Source organism: Camelus dromedarius, chromosome 18 (assembly GCF_036321535.1).
Source record: "Camelus dromedarius isolate mCamDro1 chromosome 18, mCamDro1.pat, whole genome shotgun sequence".
Classification (NCBI taxonomy): domain Eukaryota; kingdom Metazoa; phylum Chordata; class Mammalia; order Artiodactyla; family Camelidae; genus Camelus; species Camelus dromedarius.
The window spans coordinates 12,500,570-12,519,833 of NC_087453.1; the positions used below are offsets into that span (position 1 = coordinate 12,500,570).

General features: G+C 49.7%; 1 protein-coding gene across 3 annotated transcripts; it reads right to left on the minus strand.

The window, feature by feature from the left end:
• Nucleotides 1–3,090: 3,090 nt before the first annotated feature.
• CCN5 (cellular communication network factor 5) lies at nucleotides 3,091–15,832 on the minus strand. Of its 3 annotated transcripts, none has more exons than XM_010977722.3 (5): nucleotides 15,665–15,832; nucleotides 15,420–15,512; nucleotides 11,411–11,627; nucleotides 6,035–6,289; nucleotides 3,091–4,071 (listed from the first exon to the last, which is right to left on the minus strand). In XM_010977722.3, exons 2-5 carry the CDS (start codon nucleotides 15,477–15,479, stop codon nucleotides 3,851–3,853), a joined length of 753 nt encoding a protein of 250 aa, XP_010976024.1. In that variant the 5' UTR covers nucleotides 15,480–15,512; nucleotides 15,665–15,832; the 3' UTR covers nucleotides 3,091–3,850. The 3 variants fall into 3 exon arrangements, with proteins under 3 accessions (XP_010976024.1, XP_010976025.3, XP_064331722.1); XM_010977723.3 differs by having other exon boundaries at nucleotides 15,420–15,534; XM_064475652.1 differs by lacking the exon at nucleotides 15,665–15,832 and having other exon boundaries at nucleotides 15,420–15,636.
• Between the last annotated feature and the right edge of the window lie 3,432 nt (nucleotides 15,833–19,264).

The window sequence follows — 19,264 nt, forward strand, 5'->3', positions numbered from 1 at the left end:
GGGATTAGCCACGTGGGGATCTGGGGGAAGATGATGTCAGGTGGCGGGAACAGCCTGTGCAAAGGTCCTGAGGTTGGGAGTAAGTCTGGTGTGTTGGAGGAACAGCAAGGAAGCTGATGAGGTCGGAGCAGCATGCACAAGGGAGAGAATAACTGAGGGTAAGGGCAGAGAGGTGACGGGGCAAGAACAGGGGGCCTTGTAGGTCCCGCAAAGGTTGTTAGCTTTTCTCAGAATGAAAAGGAGTGGCATGGGCCAGCTTGGTTTTAACAGGATCCCTCTGGCTCCTTACACCCTGTAAGGAACAAGGGTGAAAGCCAGGCGAGCAGGAGGAGGCTACTGCATTGTTCTGGGCAGAGATGATGGTGGCCCCAGCGAGGGGGAAGCAGTGGAGCTGGAGAGGGTAATAAGAGGTGATACACACCAACACGCGCATGTACCTGTTTGCTGTTTCCGTAACTAAACCAGCTTGGTCAATCCGATTATCTAAGCTGCTCCTCTGCACGGGTGACCCAAATTCTCGACCTGAACTCTTTTTCTCTATGCCCAGACCTGTCCTATCTTTCATCTCCAGCTGCCTCTAGCCACACTGTCCTGGATGACTACTGCCTCCTTAAATTCAAAACATCTAGGACACCACCTCCTATCTGCCACCAATAGGGGTTTACCTCTGCTCTTTCCGGTTTCTGGCGATGGCCCACCAGTCTCCCTGTCCTCCAGCAGAAAGCCCAGGGATGTGTTTGTCATCTTATTTCCCCTCTCCTCACATTCATCCTTCCAACAAGATCTCACAGGCATGGTCAGGTCCCGCTGATTCTCCAGTCTGCTTCTGTTCTTTCTTTTCTATTCCCACTGCTACTCATCCAGGCCTTACCCCTGAACCCTGCAGTGACTGCATTCCTAATGTAGCCTAGTGGCCAAGAGCAGGGGCTCTGGAGTGGGTCTCTCTGGGTCTGAATTGGTTTTGCCAAATTTGAACTGTGTAAACTTGGGCTTTTTCCTTAATTGCTCTGTACCTCAGTTTCTCCATCTGTGAAATGGGCATGATTATACTTACTTCAGAGGTTATCATGAGGGTCAAGTGAATCATGTGTAGAAGAGGTTTGGAACAGTCTGGTATGTGGTTAGCACTCGATAAATGTTAGCTCTTATTTTTATTATTTATGCAATAAGTCTTTACTGAGCACCTGTTGTGTGTAGAGACCGCCATCATACTCAGAGACAATCTGACCTAGGAGAAAGGGCACAGGCCTCGACTCAGAAATTCCACTCCTGGGTGCATATCCAACAAAAATGTTTACTAATATCCAGCAGAAGACATGTACTAGAATGTTTACAATGCCTTATTCATCATAGCCTCAAACTGGAAATGTCCCAAATGCTCACCAAGAGTAGAATGGATAAATAAAATGTGCTGTATTCACACAATGTTATATTCTACAATGGCAAGAAAAAATGCACTATTGTTACTTGACTATCACGGATGCAACTTACCTATATAATGGGCGTGGCTGGGCTGGGCACCTCTGGCTCTGGGCTTCCGTGGGAGGAAGTCCTATAGGGTGGGCACTACCATTTATGCCCATTTTACAGATGAAAAAGTTAAAGCACTAAGAGGTCAAGATAATAATAACAAAAATTTTGATTTAAATCACATAATAGTCTCAACAGCCTTATGTTGAGTCCTGCCACTATCCCCATTTTAGAGAAAAGGAAACTGAGGCACAAAGAAGTGAAGTACCCTCCCTGAGATCACAGCAGGAAACCAGCAGCTGGGACCAAGCAGGTTGGCTGAACCCACAGTTTCTCAATAGTGAGATCACAGGCCTTGCAGCGAACCTGGCCCAGAGGCCAGCAGCACAATCCTTGAGCAACTTATTATTCACTTTGAGTCTCAGTTTACCCATCTCTAAAATGGGAATGTGGGTAGCACTGTCCTTTAGGGATGTTCCAAGGGTGATCATGTGGGTAGAGCTCTTGGCAGAGAGTGCCACGCATGTAGAATAGTTCCATGAAGATCCCTTGTTCTCATCCTGGTCTCAGGATGTTATCAGAATTGTTCTGGGCAATGTGTGATCAGATCCATAAAACTCTCAAGCCTGTGAGAGAACACCAGCCTTGAGAGTCTGATAAACAGCTTGGACTAAAATCCTACCGCAACTATAAGCCAGCTTTTGGACAGAGCATGTCTCCAAGTTGTTTCCTTATCTGGAACCAGAGTTAATTATATTTTGTGAAGATCAAATGGTTCAAATGCTGCCTCAGATTCTCAAACTGGGGTTCCTGGAGGAGGTGGTACCCGAGTGAAGTGCTGGAGGCAGCTGTACTGGGGAGCAGGTTGTTTACCACCTGGAATCGCCCTTCCCCAGCTCTGCTTTGTATTTCAAGGCACTGCATTCCCAGGCTCCCTCACCTTCCCAGTAGGCTGGACCAATGGGGGGCACTACTGGGAACTCGGGGGTAGAAGAAAACTGTCTCCCCATCTCCATCTGCTTTTTGTTAGCTCTGCAAGGCTGCATCTCCACGGTGGCTCCTGCTCCTGGCAGACAACCCTGTGTGAGTCCATCTTCCACCTTCTGGTCCCAGCTTCTGCGCTCTGCCCTCCCTCCGCCCCTCCACCCTGAGGACTGGTATTGAGGGAAAGATGCCGCTCATTAAAGAACAGCTACTGTATGACTCTACATGACTTATCTATGGTGATAGAAATCAGAATAGTGGTTGCCTTTGGGGGTAGAGGGGATGATGGGGAAGGAGCCAGAGGAACTTTCTGAGATGATGGAAATGTTTTATACCTTGAGTGAGGTGTTGGTTACCTAGGTGTGGATTTTTGGAAAGACTCGCGAAGCCATACGCTTAAGACCTGTGCGTTTAACTGTGTCTGCATCGTCCCTTAATAAAAATTAGTCCAGTAAGAAGAAATCCCTGTTTGAATACCAAGAGTGTTTTCTGATATCCTGGTTAGATCCTGATGAAGACACAGTTTTTATTTTTAAACAAACTCAGGTAGATCACAGAAGAGGAAATAACTTTTGTATGTAAGGTTTTTTTTTTAAGCAATAAAACATGAGACTTCAAATGGAATTTCACACGTGGGTTGGTTTATTTCAGGCCATGTTTTCCAGTCTTTGGGAGGTATTTTTCATTCTCCCCTGCTTTTCCCTAGTCAAAAATGTTCCGAAGCACCGACCTATATAAAGTGTCTAGCTTGGTGCCTGGCACATTGCAGTGGCTCAAGAAAGGTTAATTGTTACTAATACAGGTTGGGTTTAATGAGTCACTTTAAGGCCTCTTTTCTGAGTTTCTTCAAGACAGTGTGATTTCACCTTGTGATTTTTTTACAAAGCATTCAGCCCCTGAATTCTGCCCAGAGTAAGGAGGGAGGGCTTTCTCAGACAGCATAAGCCTGACATGTAAGTTCATGCATAGGCAGGTATGCAGGGACGTTTTTGCATCCCTCCAGGAAAGGAACCAGGAGATTCAGAATATCTGTGCCCCTCTTCACCATGCCCCTAGAAAAAGAGCCCATCCAGCCTGGCACCTGCCTCAGTCTAATGATTAAGGGTGAGATGGTTGCCCCATGTCCTGTAAAGCTAGCTCGTGCACATCTTTGATAAAGGCTGTGCATGGGCTGGGAATGGACCAGGAGAAACCTGGCCATCTTCCCAGGCTGTGAGTTAGAGGAAGGGGGACTAGGGCATGCATTCCTCTGGATCTCAGAGTTCAGATGGACTTGCTGGCTTGAAACACTCTTTTCCTCCAGGACCCGGAGGGTGGACCCAAGCTGGACTGTTGTCTGCAGCCAAGATTGCCAGCTGGGGGAGGTGGACACCGAGTCTCTGTTCTCAGCCTGGCTCTAAAAGGCACTGTTCCGGGGGCTGCGGACCCTGGTGGATGGGCAGGGCCTGAGTAGGCACAGACGGCGCTGGGTCTCCAGGCGGCAGAAGTGGTTCTGGTTGGACACTCGGGTGGACACACCCAGCCCACAGGTGGTTGAGCAGGGGCCCCAGGCTGTGCTCCATTCTGGGCAGGAGATGCCAGGGGGTGGGGGAGCGACAAGGCCAGAAAACTGAGGTCCTAGAGGAGAGAAAGGGGTCAGCATGGCAGAGTTAGGGAGCTAAATCCACCCTCTGGTTTGCGGTACAATCTTGGTCATGTTGCTTACCCTCTCTGGACCTCAGTTTCTTCCTTTGTAAATTTCCTAATAGTTGATTGTTAGGATTGAATAAAACAATGGAGGTGAGGTGCTTAACACAGTGTCTGGTACTTGTAAGCACTTCATAGATATTGGTTATTAGGCAGCTATGATGGTGGGACCATGATGGTCCCTCAGTAAACGGGGGTGTCTCATTTCTGTATCCTCCACAACTCCTGTGATAAGCAGCATCTTACAGGATGGAGGTTGGGGCCTGTGTGTGTGGTGGTGCCGTGACCTGGCGGCAAGGATGCTGGTGGTTGCAAGGCTGTGTCTGGGGCAAGGTAGCAGATCCACCGTGGTCTAGCTTTTCCTCCTCCTCCAGTCTTATTCTGTTCTGTTAATATTTTAGTGTCCTTCCTTCTGGTCCTTTGTAACCAGTGGTTCTTAACGGGACAATTTTACCCCCTGGAGGATACTTGGCAACATCCGGAGACATTTTTAGTGGTCACAACAGGGGGTGGGGGCAACTAGAATCTAGCAGGGGTCCTACACTGCCCAAGGCAGCCCTCACAACGAAGAGTGACCTGACCCAAAGGTCACTAGTGCCCAGGTGGAGAAACCCTGTGTTACACACACGTGTGCAGTATGTATGTGTGTATGTGTTCATGTAGCTGTAGACGCCCATATGCATACACACTGGAGATCAGATTGCATATACGATGTTCTATCCTGCTTTGTATACATAAGGCAAACCCCCTGGCATTCGCCTATGTATTTAAACAGATGTACCGCATGCCAGGGTAGGAATAATAAGCGCTGTGTGCCAAGCACTGTCATGACGGCCTGGCTTGTATTTATTTACTCATCAGTCCTCACCACAGCTCCCCGAGGTCGATGCTCTCATTCTCCTTTTACAGCTGGAGGAACCGAGACACAGAGAAGTTAAGCAACTCTTTCAGAGTCACACAGCTAGGAAGTAGAGGAGCTGGGCTTAGAACCGGGCAGACTCCATGCTTAACCTACTTTGCTCTATGGCCCCTCGGGTGGCCCCATCTTCCAGGGAACAAATGCCCTCTTTTTGGTTGCCTTCAAAAATTCATATTCATATAATAATAGCAATTTTGATGATGTGACAATAACATAATTTCTAGGGGGGAGGGTACATATCGCTCAGTGGTAAAGCGCCTGCTTAACGTGCACGAAGTCCTGGGTTCAATCCCCAGTACCTCCATTAAAATAAATAAATAAATACATAAATAAATCTAATCACCTCCCCCTCCAATTTCTTTTTAAAAGTTAAAAAAAAGATAATCTCTAAAACTGAAGGGTTTATACCATGAGGTCACTGTCCTTCCAGCCCAGCCCTAGGCCCACCTCTCAGAGGCAGCTACTTCTGCCTGGTTCGATTTTGAGTTCCTCTTTTGATAAACTCCAATAATGACATATTAATAATATTATATAATAGTTAAATTGTATTATATTAATATTATATAATACAAGAATATATAATAATATAAATATCAATATATTATATGCATATTATTAGTATAATAATAGTGTATATTATAATAATACACGCCTATATTATACCCCTGCTATGAAATGTGAGAATTTGGTTCAAGCATCCTAACCCTCCTTTCCCCTCCCACTCTACCACCAATTTTTATTTTTGATTGTTTATGATTTAAAATTATATACGTGTACCGCCGCTTCCTGTTTTGTCAGTTTTAAAGAGGTCTTGTGACTCTCTATTTGCTTACCTGTCTCCTCAGCCACCGCCCCCTCCGAGCTTTTGTCAGTAAAACCTTGGCTTTGATGTGTCCAGATGTCCTGGCACCTAAGAAGCCCTGCCCATCTTCCCACCTCCCACTCCGAGCGGCCCTGGACCAGCCGGGCACTCACCTTGGGCTGGGAGGGGCTGGGCCCCCAGCCCCGCTCCCTGGTCGCACACCCACTCCGGGCAGCACTTGCCTGGGACCTCAACCCTCCTGGGGTGGGGGCAGTCCCAGCTGGGCAGCCGCACGTCCTCGCTGCACAGCGGCACACAGGTGAAGCCGCCATCCTGGCAGTGGCAGCGAACCCTGCAGTGGGGCTGGAAGGTCTCCCCATCCCGGTATACCCGGCCGTTCACCTCACAGCTGCCGTCATCCTCTCCAACTGCAAGGGAGAAACCAGACCCCCATCAGTGACCCCCAGCTTCTCCCTGGGCAGGGCTGTGCCGGCCACATCCTCCACAGGGTCCTCTCTGGTCCAGATCCCACAGGGTGCAGTGCCCTTATGGAATCTGAGCGCTGCCAAGAGGCTCCAGCCCCCAGATTTGCACCCCACCCCGCGGCCATCCTATCCTGGGCACCTGCAGGAAGAAAGTGCAGCCTCCTACATCCTGGCTTTGAGGGGAGACTCGCCTGGTTTCAGCTCCTTTATTGGCTATTGACCTTGGCTAAGTGACCTCACTTCTTGCTTTTCCTCACCTGCAAAATGGGTTATGATGGTACTTATCTCACAGGGTGTGGTACAGACAAAGTGAAATGATATTTGTAATGAATACAATATGAAGGCAACCTTCAATAGATCCTAGCTGCTCTGTTGTTCTTGTTAGTATAATTATTATGTATTAATAATCATATCTATTTTTAGATATATACAATATTACCACTATTGTACATACACTGGGATTTCATGCAACAAACGTTCCTTGTCCATCTGCTGTTTTATAGTCATCCCTGTCAGGTCAGAGCTTAACTTGCTGGCTGTGTGACTTGGGGTTAATGACTTCTCTGAATCTCCCTAACAGTAGCAATGATGAAAACAGTAGTTTGCATCTTCAGTGACATGAAATAACGTGTACACAGCAGCTAGCACAATGCTTGGCATACAGTAGATATTTAAGAAACACTCTTTGGCTGAAGCCCTCAAGATATGGGCATCATTACGACCTCTTCCTCCACTGGACATGAATTCTTTGAGGGCTGGGGCCGAGAGTGTTCATGCTAGGATCCCCCGTGCCAGCTTAGAGTGTAGACGGGATACACAGAACCGCAGGAAATGCCCTTTGCACAAATGCCTGGCACAAGGCTTAGCACGTGAGGGACGCTGATAAAAACACTTCCGACTCCTTATGATTTCAGAGATGTGTACCATGCCCCTCCTGTGTGCCAACCACTGTGCCCCTAGACAGGACTAAGGCTCAGTCCTTACCCAGAGGGATTCAAGGGCCAGTGCAGGGGACAGATGTGAATGTCACCATCTCCAAGACAGGAGAAGGTAAGAGCCCTGGGGAGGTGTGTGTGAGCTGCTCAGGAGGTGCAGAGAAGGGAACAATCAGGGCAGTTTCCTGGAGCTGAGGCTGGCGCTTTAGCTGGGTCTGGGGGAGAGGACTCACGGGTAAGCAGGTTGTCCTGGGTCTTTTGAGAAAAACCTCGAAGAGGTCCATATACAGGTAGGAATTTTGGAACCACAAAAATCTGGGTTCAAATCCCAGTTCCCTGCTTGCTAGTTGTGGGACCTGAGGCAAGTTACATCACCTCTCGGAGCCTCAGTACCCTGCTCACAGGGCCACTGGAGGACCAAATGAGCTCGTGTACTTAAAACATTTCGCCCCAAGCCTGGAACATGGTAGATGTTCACTAAACAGGAGTAGGTGATGCTTTTCCTCTAGGGAAAGCCAGCCCCTTCTCCTTGCTACTTCCAGCCCACAGCCCTGACCAAAAATATCCTGCCCTTTCAGCCTGGACCACGTGGCCACTGGTTTCCAACCCGCAGGGGCAGCTGCACCTTAATCCAGACCCCTCAGCCCGGGTCTCCCAGCCTGACTCCTGGGACCGCAGCCCTGGAGCCTCCTGGTCACTGAGGTGATCTGGTCAACAGAGGAATTGTTCAGGAAAGTCAGCCAGCGGGTGATGATTTTAGCAAGGCTTCCTGACACCTCTCCTGGGTCCCCCAGCTCAGCGCTGGTTGTGGTCGGGGTGGGGAGTAGTGATCCCTGGGTAGCCACTCCCCACCCCGGAGTCTGTGTGTCCAGCCCAGACACCACGAGTCACCTCCAAATGTCTTCGATTTGGGATCCCCCCACCCATACACATATGTGTAGCTACCAAAACCTTACTCCTCCTTCCAGGCCCTCTTAAATGGCCCCCCTTGTCCAGAAGCCTCCCTCAAATAATTTCAGGGCACAATCTATTCATCTGGTGAATTCTGCATCCTTTTCTCCCTCTGAGAGTCCCTTGCAGGAGAAGGAAAAACAGGGTTTTTTTGTTTGTTTGTTTTTACCCTCAGCCACTTGCACACTGTGTGACTTCAGGTAGGTGACTTAACCTCTCTGAGCCCCAGTTCCCTTATCTGCAACATAGGAGTAATAATAGGACCTACCTCATTATTAAGGATAAAATGAAATCATGTTTATAAAGTACCTACTCACATGTTCCATAAATGGTACCCATTACTGCTAGCCCCACTGGAACTGTTTTTTTTATTCATGCATTCAACAATTATTTATTGTGTGCCTACCAAACACTGTTCTAGGCAACTTGTGATACAGCATTGATGAGAACAGGCCAAAATCCTGCCCTCATTGGAGTTTTCATTCTAGGGGAAATGCAGTAAATAGAGTTTGTGATGTCAGATGGTGATTGGTGCTAGAAAAATTAAAAAGGGCAGGATTAAGGAGTGGGTTGTAGTTTTTAAATATAGTGATCAGGGAGGGCCTCACAGACAAGGTGATATTTGTATAGAGATGTGAAGAAGGTGTGGGAACTTGCCATGCAGATATCTGGGGAAAAGAATGCAGGCAGCAGGAAGGGCCAGTGCAAAGGCCCTGAGGTGGGATGATTCCTGGGGACTTTAAGGAGCAGCTGGTGTGGCTGGGGCAGAAGCAGGAGAGAGAGAGGGAGTTAGATGAGGTTAGAGAGAAAATAGGAGCAGGATCCTGCGGGGTCTTGTTGGACCCTGAGATGGCTTTGGCTCTTACCCTGAGAAGGTGGGGAGCTGTGGGGGCTTTCAGGCAGAGGAGGGACGTAGTGTGTATTTATGTATTAAGAAGCCCTCAGGCTGCTGAGTTGAGAACAGACCAGGGGCCAGGACAGAAGCGGGGAGACTGTTGTGGGGCTTCTGCCAAATCCTGAGGAGTGACGAGGGGGCTCGCTCAAACCAGGGGTAGCAGCAGAGGGACTGGGCAGTGCTGGATTCTGTAAGGATTGTGGAGACTTTACTGCTGGGAACTGTGTGGGATGTGAACAAAAAACGGGAAGTCAAGAATGACTCCAGAGTTAGAGGCACGGGAAGGAAGGAGATGCCTGTGGCTGAGCCGGGGTAGCTCTGCGGTTCCCGCGTCAGGAGCAGGAGCTCCCGATAGACACGAACGCAGCTCGGAGGGAGCCCTCAGAGGAGGGCTGTCCCACCAGTCAGAGAGCGGGGAGATGGGGGCAGCACGTTCCCTCCAGAGCCAGGACCGGGACGCAGCCTCTGTGACGTCTCCAGGTCTCTGGGTCACCTGTGGGCGTCACCAGCTCCCCGCTTCCCAATTTGGTTCCTGTCATTATACATTCCTGAGCACCCACTCACGGTGTCCCCTGACCAGGGCTGGAAGTTGCAGGAAGGAGCAAGGACCAAGTAAATCCTGGCCTCCTAGCATCTGAAGTCTGAATCAAGGTGGAATAAGAAAAGCCCCTTAATAAAGTTAGTGACAATGACAGCCACTATGTACTAATTATCTGCTGAGCATCAGGCAGTAGAGTGATGAAAACAAAGATTGTGGGGGCAGCTCCCTGAATTCAAATCCCAGCTCAGCCTCTTATGAGCTGTGTGACCTTGGGCAAGTAACTTAACCTCTCTGTACCTCTTTTTTTTTTTTCCCATTTACAAAATGGGGATAACATCTGTACCTATCTCATATGGTTGTTGTAAGATTAAAAGAGGTAATATTTGTGAAACCATTAATGCTTGGCATGTGTTGTGTGCTAGACACACGTTCAATAAATAAATTCTGCCAAGTGCCTCACATGTGTTGTGGCTAATCTAACTAACAGCCTTGTCAGCTAAGCGTCACTTGTCTAATTTTTTTCCTTTAGATACTTTTTTTTAAAGCAATCATCTCTAAGTTTATAAAAACGCATCACCCCTTTCTCATTATTATATTCCACTGATCAAAAAAAAAGCATTTAATAGGGATTTACTATTGATAACTTTATAAGTTTTGTTTTTCTTTTTAACAAGGTTTTTTCTTATAGACAGACTTATTGTGGATGATTCATGGGAGTCTCTCTCTCTCGTTCTTTTTTTTTTGTGTGTTATATGCACATAGTTGAGAGTGGTAAATTGCCCTATAAGGCTTATTATTAAAAAAGAGAAAAAAAACCAAACCCACAGCAGTCGCTCCCCTCTCCCCTCTAAAGCAGTTGGGGGTGATTTTGCTCCCCAGGGGACATCTGGCAATAGCTGAACCCAGATTGTCAAGACCTGTGGGTCGGGGTGCTATTGGCATCTTGTGGGTAGAGACCAGGGACGTTGCTAAAAGTCCTACCATGCACAGGACAGCACCCCACAGCAGAGAATTATTCAGTCCCAAATGTCCCTAGAGCAAAGTTGAGAGACCCTGATCCAAAGCACCAGAGGGCACCAAGGCCTAGAGCAGTAAAAGATGTAACATGCTCAAGGTCGCTAGTGAGAAGCAAAGTCAGGGTTCAAGCTATGGTCCAAGGGCTCCCAGTTCCAGAGGAAGACAGAATGGAGTGTTGCTTTAGAGCCTGTTTGACTCAGTCCCCAGCTGGGAAATTTTAAGCATCTCAGTTAGTATTGCTGAGCCTCAGTTTCCTCATCTAGCAAATGGGTCTGAAAGTACTGAGCTCATAGGATTATTGTGAGGATTCTGTGACTTGGGAGATAAGTGCTTAGCACAGTGCCCGACACATGTTATGCCCTAAATAGAGAGTGGTACTTTCATTTTCCCAGGAGTGTTGTGAGGGTCCTGGGAAGGGACAATAACTTCTGGTTTGAAGAACCTGGGAGGGCTTCTCAGGGCGGAGGTGTTGTTTTGAGCTTGGCTTTGAAAGCTGGCTATGATCTGGACAGGTAGGAAAGGGGGAAGGTGGTGTGATCTGAGTAAAGACAAAGGGGGAAGTGGAGAGTGGACCTAGGGAACTGGGTCACCAGGTTTGGCTGGGATGGATGGCCTACCTGAAGGAAAGAGGACAAGTGGTAGAGAGAGGAGGGCTTCTCTTGGGACCCCACATCCTCAACTCCCACCCCAAACACCCCCTCCATCAGTCCCGCAAACCTGCTTACAGAGGCACACGGCCCCCCGGCCGCCAGGGCCCGCCCCGGGCTGGCAGACCAGGCCCTGGCTGGGGTCGCAGACGTGGAGATGGTCGCAGTGCTCCCCCAGCCGCCGTGCACATACCCGGCAGCAGTTGCAGCCGTCCAGCACCAGGGGCACCCCCAGTGGGCATCGGGGTGGTGGCCAGGGACAGGCACATGGTGTTGGGCATAGCTGGGTACACACCTGCCGAGACAGAGACCCCACTCAGCCTCAGCCGCTCATGGTGGGCAGTGAGACCGACCCTCACAACTGGCTCCCTCTCTGCCAGGCTGGGCATGTTGGGTCCACACCTTGGCCCTAGAGTCACACAGACCTGGCCTTGAACCCTGGCGGTCCCACTGCACTCCCTAAGAGGCAACTTGGCATTGTGGTCACGAGCAAGGGCTCTGGACTAGAATTCCAGTCCTAATTCTACTCCTTATTAGCTGAGTGACCTTAAGCAAGTTACTTCAGCTCTCTGAGCCTCAATTTCCTCATCTGTAAAAAGGGGATAATACTATTTAACTCAGAGGATTGTTTTGAGGGGTGCGTGAAATGACACATGTTAAACCTTTAGCACAGGGCCTGGTGCGCAGTAGATGCTCAATGCATTTAGCGATGATGATCATCATTGTGAATTACCATGAAAGGCTTAGGCTCTGCCTTCTAGGAACTTACAGGAAGGCCAAAGCAACAAAACAAAGGATTGAGATAATGGGGTACTATATACATTTTCTAGCAGGTGGACATGGATATTTCTCTTGAGGGCTGAATAAATCAAACAGTATCATGGATGTTTTTGATCTTTGGAACAATCCAAGATATGTTTTTGGATGAGCATCGCATCAGCCAGGAAAGTTGGTAAAATACCGACACCCACACCGCCTCGGGGACTTACCAAATCAGAACTTCTGGGGGAGGGCACCGGAATCTGTAGGTTTAACAAGCTTTCTGGGGGCTTCTGGTGCATAGCCAGGTTACTGGCACCTCTGCTCCAGCCTAACCCCCATCCCCCACCATGTAAAGATGGGGAAACTGAGCTCCAGAGAGAGGAAGGGGTTAGCTGCAGGGCTGGGAGCCTGCTTCCCTACTGAGGACCCAGGGACCCAGGGTGGGGATAGACTTTTCCTGTACTAGGGGAAAACCTGGGCCAGGGACCCACCCCCCCAGGGGCAGGCTCAAGGTATCAACCCAAGTTGATGCCCCTCCCCATTCAGGACCGAGAAACAACCAAACCAGAAACCAGATGCCCTGGGCTCCCCATATGTCCATTGGAAGGTAGGGACCAAGAGGCATGCATAATTCAAGTTGTTGCTGGTGGCCCCGTCTGTGGATCCTTGGAGGGCTGCAGGGTTATATGTAGAGGATGGAAGACTTGCAGTTTAGGAAGATAAAATCAATGATCTCACATATCCTGCGTGTCCCTAAAATAGGCAATGACCTCTTTACGCCAATCCCCACCTTGTCCCGCCCCTAGGACTTCTGTTCTGCAGATCTTTCAGTGGCCTTCAGCTCCCAATCTGACCACCGGTGGGGATCTCAGATTGGGAGGCACTCGCAGGGCCCCCCTTAAGTTGGCGCAGGTGATAATAGATGCAAGTGTGCGTCTCTGAGCCTGGTGCCTCGCAAGGGAGTGAGTTCCCATCTCTGCAGGCATTTCAAGCTGGAGATTGGGTGATACCAGATTCTAGAGAAGATGGCCAAATGAGGTCTGGACCAGCAGCATCAGCAGCCCTGGAAGCTTGTTAGAAATGCAGCATCTAGGGCCCTTTTCTGTGAATCTGAATTTGCCTCTTAATAAATCCAGAGGTGATTCACAGGGAGTTGACCTGAGAAGAAACTGGCTGGACTTCGGGGTTCCCTTCCAAACCAGAGGTTGAGCTCCCTTTGTTGGTTAGGGAAGTTCTGACCAGAGCTGGCTCTTGGCTCCCTCCCTCCTGAAAATGGGGGCATCAGGACATGAGCCCTCTGCTTTGCACCTGGGTTCTAACTTTGAGCTCTCACTACCAGGTAAGCTTGGCAGGGGGTGGATCTACAGGTCCTAACATGCAGGCAGGGCCAGTGATAATATTGTTGCTCGTGACTGATATTCACCAGGCAAACCAAGCGATGAGCGCTTTAATGTGAGAATTTAACCCCCCTGTGTGAGGTACCAGCACTATGTCCATTTTAAAGGTGAGGAAACTGAAGCTTAAAGCAGTGTAGTGACATCACCAGTAAGAGGTAGAGCCAGGATCAGAATCCAAGTTCATGTGAACCCAAGGCCCAGGCCCTTAACTGCCACACCTACCTCTTGTCCTCTGGTGGCTCTGATGCCAGATAAGCCTCTGCCTCAGTTTACCCACTTGTTCAAGAGGGGTGATGACAAGCCGGGGAGGGTGTCTCAGCATAGCCAAAGAGAGATAGGCCCTCTCTGGTCTCCTTCTGTCTCCACGCCCTTTCTAACCAGCCCAGCCCAACATTCAAGTTGCTCCATCACACACTTGGTTTCCCCCAGACCCCAGGCCAGAGTTGAAATCCAAGTTCTACCACTTGCTGGGTGACTCTGGGAACTTCATGGTTTCATGGGGAAGGAGCTGTTTCTGCCTCAGTAAAACGGGGTGGAGACCACCTATCTTGGAGTCATGACAGTGATTTCATGAGGTCACGGCCAGCTCTCAGTCACTGTGACCTGGCTTGTTACCAGGCCTCTGCTCCCTGCCCCTGTCCGCAGGCCTGTACCCAGGAGCTCACAGCCTGCCTGGAAGACTTCGAATTCTCTCTCTGAGGATCGTTGTGGCTTCCCTGTGCATGATGACTCTGTCCCCCTGTTCCGTGCAGGATGCTGCCTGGCTCCCTGGAGCTCGGGAGGACTGGAGGGTGGGGACAGGTGGCCAGTGATTCTAGGATGGCTTCATTTTGGCTTTTCACTTAATCCTAGGTCCAGAACCCCAAGTCCCCTGCTCTAACTACCCGAGTCTGCCTCCCTCGTGTCATTCTTTCTCACCCACTTTGGGAGAACAAACAGCAGGGTTGGTTGCCAACAGCGTTCTCAGCCTTCCTCCAACCACTGCTCGGACCCAGGAAAGAAAAGTCCCTGTGATCCTCAAAGGAGCATGAAAATACAGTGAGATCATGGCTTGTGGTGGGGCCAACCCCCATGACACCAGGAACCCTGGATTTGCTACGGTGATGGCAGGTTCGGCAACTGTGACCTTGGTCCAGGATGGGGATGGAGAGGCACAGACTGAAGTCCCCTCCCTCATACACCCAGTCCTATTCTGGGCTCCACCTCCTCTGTTGCTCTGATGCTGTGTGGTTTGGGGCAAGTTGCTTACCCTCTCTGAGCTTTCCCTGACTGAAAACAGGGATTAATAATTCTTTATGGGATTGTTGGGCAGGTTAAACAAGGTACATGTTCCACAAGCCCTTTGAAAATCTCCCATAAGAGAAGGTCCTTATTCCACAGAGCTGTCTCCCTACCTGACTCCAGCTAAGGTGAGCAGGTCACTCACTGCCTGAGGGCCCCACAGCATTGATACCCTTATAGTATGAGCTTCCTAGTCAGCTAGGCACCAACATCCTTTCAAATCCTGACTCACAGGCAAAGCAGGCTGTGTCTAGCACCTGTCCATTTACACTGAGAATATTCACTTCTGTTTGCAGAGGGTCTACGGGAATTGGGAATAATCATAAAAATCTTCTTTTAAATATTTGCCCTATTCCAGGTCCTGTGCTAAGCAATTCAGATGAACTGTGATAAATGATCTTCCCAAAGGCCTCAGGAACAGTCTACCCATTCAGCTGAAGAAGCAGAGGAGGCTCAGAGAGGAGGGGGGATTTGCCTGAGGTCACACAGCAGAGCTGGCCAGAGGCAGCTGTCTGGGCACCAGGGAGGGAAACTGAACTGAGCCCAGCACAGGAGGAATTCTTCCAGGGGGCCCTTGGGTGTGATTTCACACCTCCCCACCACACCAAGGAAGCCAGCAGTACTTTCGGGGCCCAGGGCTCCCTTACCTTGGAGAGGAGGCAGAGGAGGGCGAAGGCCAGGAGGTGGGTCTGTGGTGTGCCTCTCATGTCACTGTGTCCCCTACAGAGCCAGCTTTGAGCCTGGGAGGGAGGACCTGTAAGACTTAATGTTCCGGCGACTATGAGGTCACTCCCAGGCTCACACACACGCACACACACACACACACACACGCTGGCCTTTGCAGTCATCGTTTCTCTCCCATCCACATCCTCCCACAGATGAGCCCATTTACCTGAAGGTGACACCGTGGCAGCCACCCAGGGGTGCTTGCCTGTGCGTGCGTGTGTGCGTGCGTGTGTGCGTGTGTGAGAGCCAGAGCCGTGCCAGCACCAAGAGCCTGTGACAGGCTGGCAGGGGCCTCTCTGGCTCCTCCCAGCCCACAAGGGCCTCACCAAGCCACTGCTGGAGCTGCTGCTCAGCCCTGCCCCCGACCCCCTGCTCGACCCCAGAGGGGGGCTGTTGGTCCAGGCAGTGCTCGGCAGACAGCCCCTTTGCGGAGCTGACCCAAGTCCTCCCGAGCCCTGGACTCCGGGCAGCTTCGGCGGGCCTGCGGTTTCTGGCAGGAAGATTGGCAGCCATCCAGAGGCGGGTGTGACCCACAGCAAAACTTCCCCGGGCGGCCTGTTTGCTTTTGGCAACGAGGGGCCTCCGCACGGCCTGCTTGCTGAGCTCTGGGAGGCGGCCCGCGGTGGGCGAGCCCATGTGGGCTGGACCTCATGTGTGCCCACCTTACCTAGGCAATCCTGGTGACCTAGAAGAACCAAATTCATTTCCTTTAGTTCAACCAACTCTTCTGTGTCTGCAGCAAAGGGCAGATGGGGAGAGAACAGCGGGAGAGGACAGGTGGTGTTCCTAGGGATGCCGAGCAGGGGTCCTTGTTTGGACTGAGGGTGGGGACAGCTTTCTGAAGGAGGTGGCTTCTCAGAGAGCCAAGGCAAGAGGGAGTCACAGAGGGCAGAATGTTCCAGGCAGAGGCAACGGCACATACAGAGGCCTAGAGGGAGAGGATGGCAGGATTGCTGGGCCTGTTCTGGGAGCCCCAGGCCCCCGGAGAGACTGGAGCTGACTGTGTGGTAGGGAGCCGTGTTGTCACTGGGGAGTAAGACATACGAACTTCAACCCACCAGTATCCGGGAGCAGCCGCAGTCACTGGCCGGGGATGTAGGGACAGGAGCTCTGATTGTAGAATTTGGCAAAGATAAGAAAAGAGGTGGTGTCAGGTGGTGGCCAGGAAGTCTTCAGCCTCCATCTTTGGGGTCCCCCAGACCCCAAATCTCAGTGATGGAACTGGACAATACAGGAGTCCAGAATGGGCAATTGGTGAGGGAGAAGAGTGACTTGACATTGGGTGCCATCCCTGGAAGGGGAGTTGATGGGATGGAGGTTGAAGGTGAAAATGTGGGATTTGATCATTTATGGCTGGAGGAAGTGGCCGGGGGGTGTCCACAGACTTGGAGAGAAGGAGATAGTGTTATTCATTTATGAATGCTTATGTTTTAGTCAGAGGCTTGCCCAGGGTATTTGACACCTAGCGTGGATCACTTCTGAACACCCATCTCCTTCACATACAGCAAAAGCGTTCTCAGTGAGAACTGTGAGATGAAACAAATATATTTCCTGTATGAACTAGAACTGGCCCTCCCCAAGCAAAACCATGAGCCTTTGCAGCTGACACTGTTTCATGTTCTAAATTTTAAACACAAGTCAAAACCCCACAGGGGTCACCTAGAAAGGACTGAACTGCCTGTATCTGTTTTCACCACCACTCTCCATTCATTGTTTCTTTGAATCTACTATTGAGATGCAGAAATACGTAATACCACAGAGCAGGAGACAGGAAGTGCACTTGAAGTGAGCACAAAGATTCCAAACTGCTAGGAACTGACCCTCTTGGTGAATGTGAGTTCCTGAGTCCACGTGGATTGGGGGCATCTGTATTCCTAGAAATTCTCCAGATTCTTCTTCCATGGAGAAGATGTTTATTAAAGGATAAGACACTTAAATGTGCTCATTTGAAGCTCACCTACATCTTATTAAAATTCAACAGTTACCACAACAATTGTTTAGAACTTAGACCAATAGAAGACACTTTTAGGATGCAGTCGTTTATGACTGACTTTATTTAGACTTGCCAGCGCCGGGCGATAACAAATGGCAGAATTTTAAAATCATCAATTATATTTCATCTTTAGATTGTCTATGAGCTCTGTACCCCTTTTATTGTCTGTACCCAGGGGAGACCCCTCCCACACCCTATCCTTGCTAGGGTCACTGGTTTTAATAACAACGAAAGTGATTCTGTATTGAGTACCCAGTGGGAGCCAGCCCTGTGCTAAGTACTTTTTATAAAAAGAGTTTCTAATCCTCACAGTCCACACCTCACAAAACAAAAACAAACCAAAAAAAACCAAAAAACAAACAAAAAACCCAATTAAGTTCAGAGAGGTTAAGTAACTTGCCTAAGGTCACACAGCTAGAAAACGGAGCCAGATTTTCAGTGCAGGTCCAAATAACTCCAAAACCCATGTTGTGGGTTTTGTTGTGGTTATTTATTTTTGCTCCTTCTCACAGAGCTCTCTGTGGCATATGTTTTTTAAATTGAGGGGTAACATATAAACACAGAGAAATGCTTACAGTGCACTAGTCTTAAGTGTACATCTTGACAACACTTCACATATGGACACACCCATGTAACCACCACCCAGATCAAGATACATTTTCAGAAAGTTCCTTCCAAGACTGTACTCACTGCTCCCAAGGTACTTACTATTCTGACCACTATCACCCTTGATTAGTTTTGGAGGGGAGGAATTGCGAGGCCTGAGGAGGAGGCGGAGAGAGGCACATTGTTCATAACAACACATGACAGAGGAGGAGTCCCTCCCCTACCAGTGATGGGGTGAGGCGGGCGGTGCGTCCCAAGGGGAGTGATGGAGGTATGACAATATTGTCCAGGAGGTGACAAGACATCACTAAAAGTGTTGTCTGGAAGGGCCCCTCTGACTCAGAGCACGTGTTTTTACTTAGCACTTGTTCTCCTAAATAACAGAAGATGGGAGTGTGGATAGCAGGCGGCCCGGGTCTGGCCACTTCAGGAAGCACGTGGGCTGGCAACGAGGCTGTCGGATGATGGGAGTGTGAGTGATGGATGAACCGTCCGTACATGTTCAAAGCACTGGAAGTCTGCAGCAGGAGCTGCCAGTTTGCTGACTAGTTACTGTGGTTCAGGCCCCCAAACTACCAAGTTTGGCACTAGAGGGATGTGACAGTCCAGGGAACCCTTCTGGCTGCTGCCATAGCTCCCTAAATAAGACCCTGGAATGAGCACAATGGTTCTTTGCACAACCAGAAGCAAATTCAGGCTCGTAAGCCAAAAGGTCCACATTTCCAGCCCCGTCTCCCCTACTGACTTACAGCACTGGGACCAGGATGCAGAAAGACAGGTGCCCGAGGAGCAAAATGTAAGGAGCTCTCACCATCAGGTGCTGAGCTTGTGCGAGCAGGACCTGGAGAGTGAGTGCCTCCTTGAGTGAGGCGCCCAGGGCACAAAATGAGTTCATGGTAGGAACTTAGTAGATATTGGCTGACCGGCTAAATGACAATTCCCTATCCAGTGTATTAACCGGAGTACATTAGGCTTTGCTGAGGTCACAGATAAACTCCCAAATGTCAGTGGCTTATCCCAGCAAAGGTTTATTTTTGCTCGTGAGTACTCCAATGAAGTTGGGAGGTCTTCTCCCATCTTGGTGCTGCATCCTCTGGCTCTTCCCTACTCAGATGTGTGCCCTGATGCATCCGCATCATTCAGTTGTTTGTTTGAAATGAAGAATTT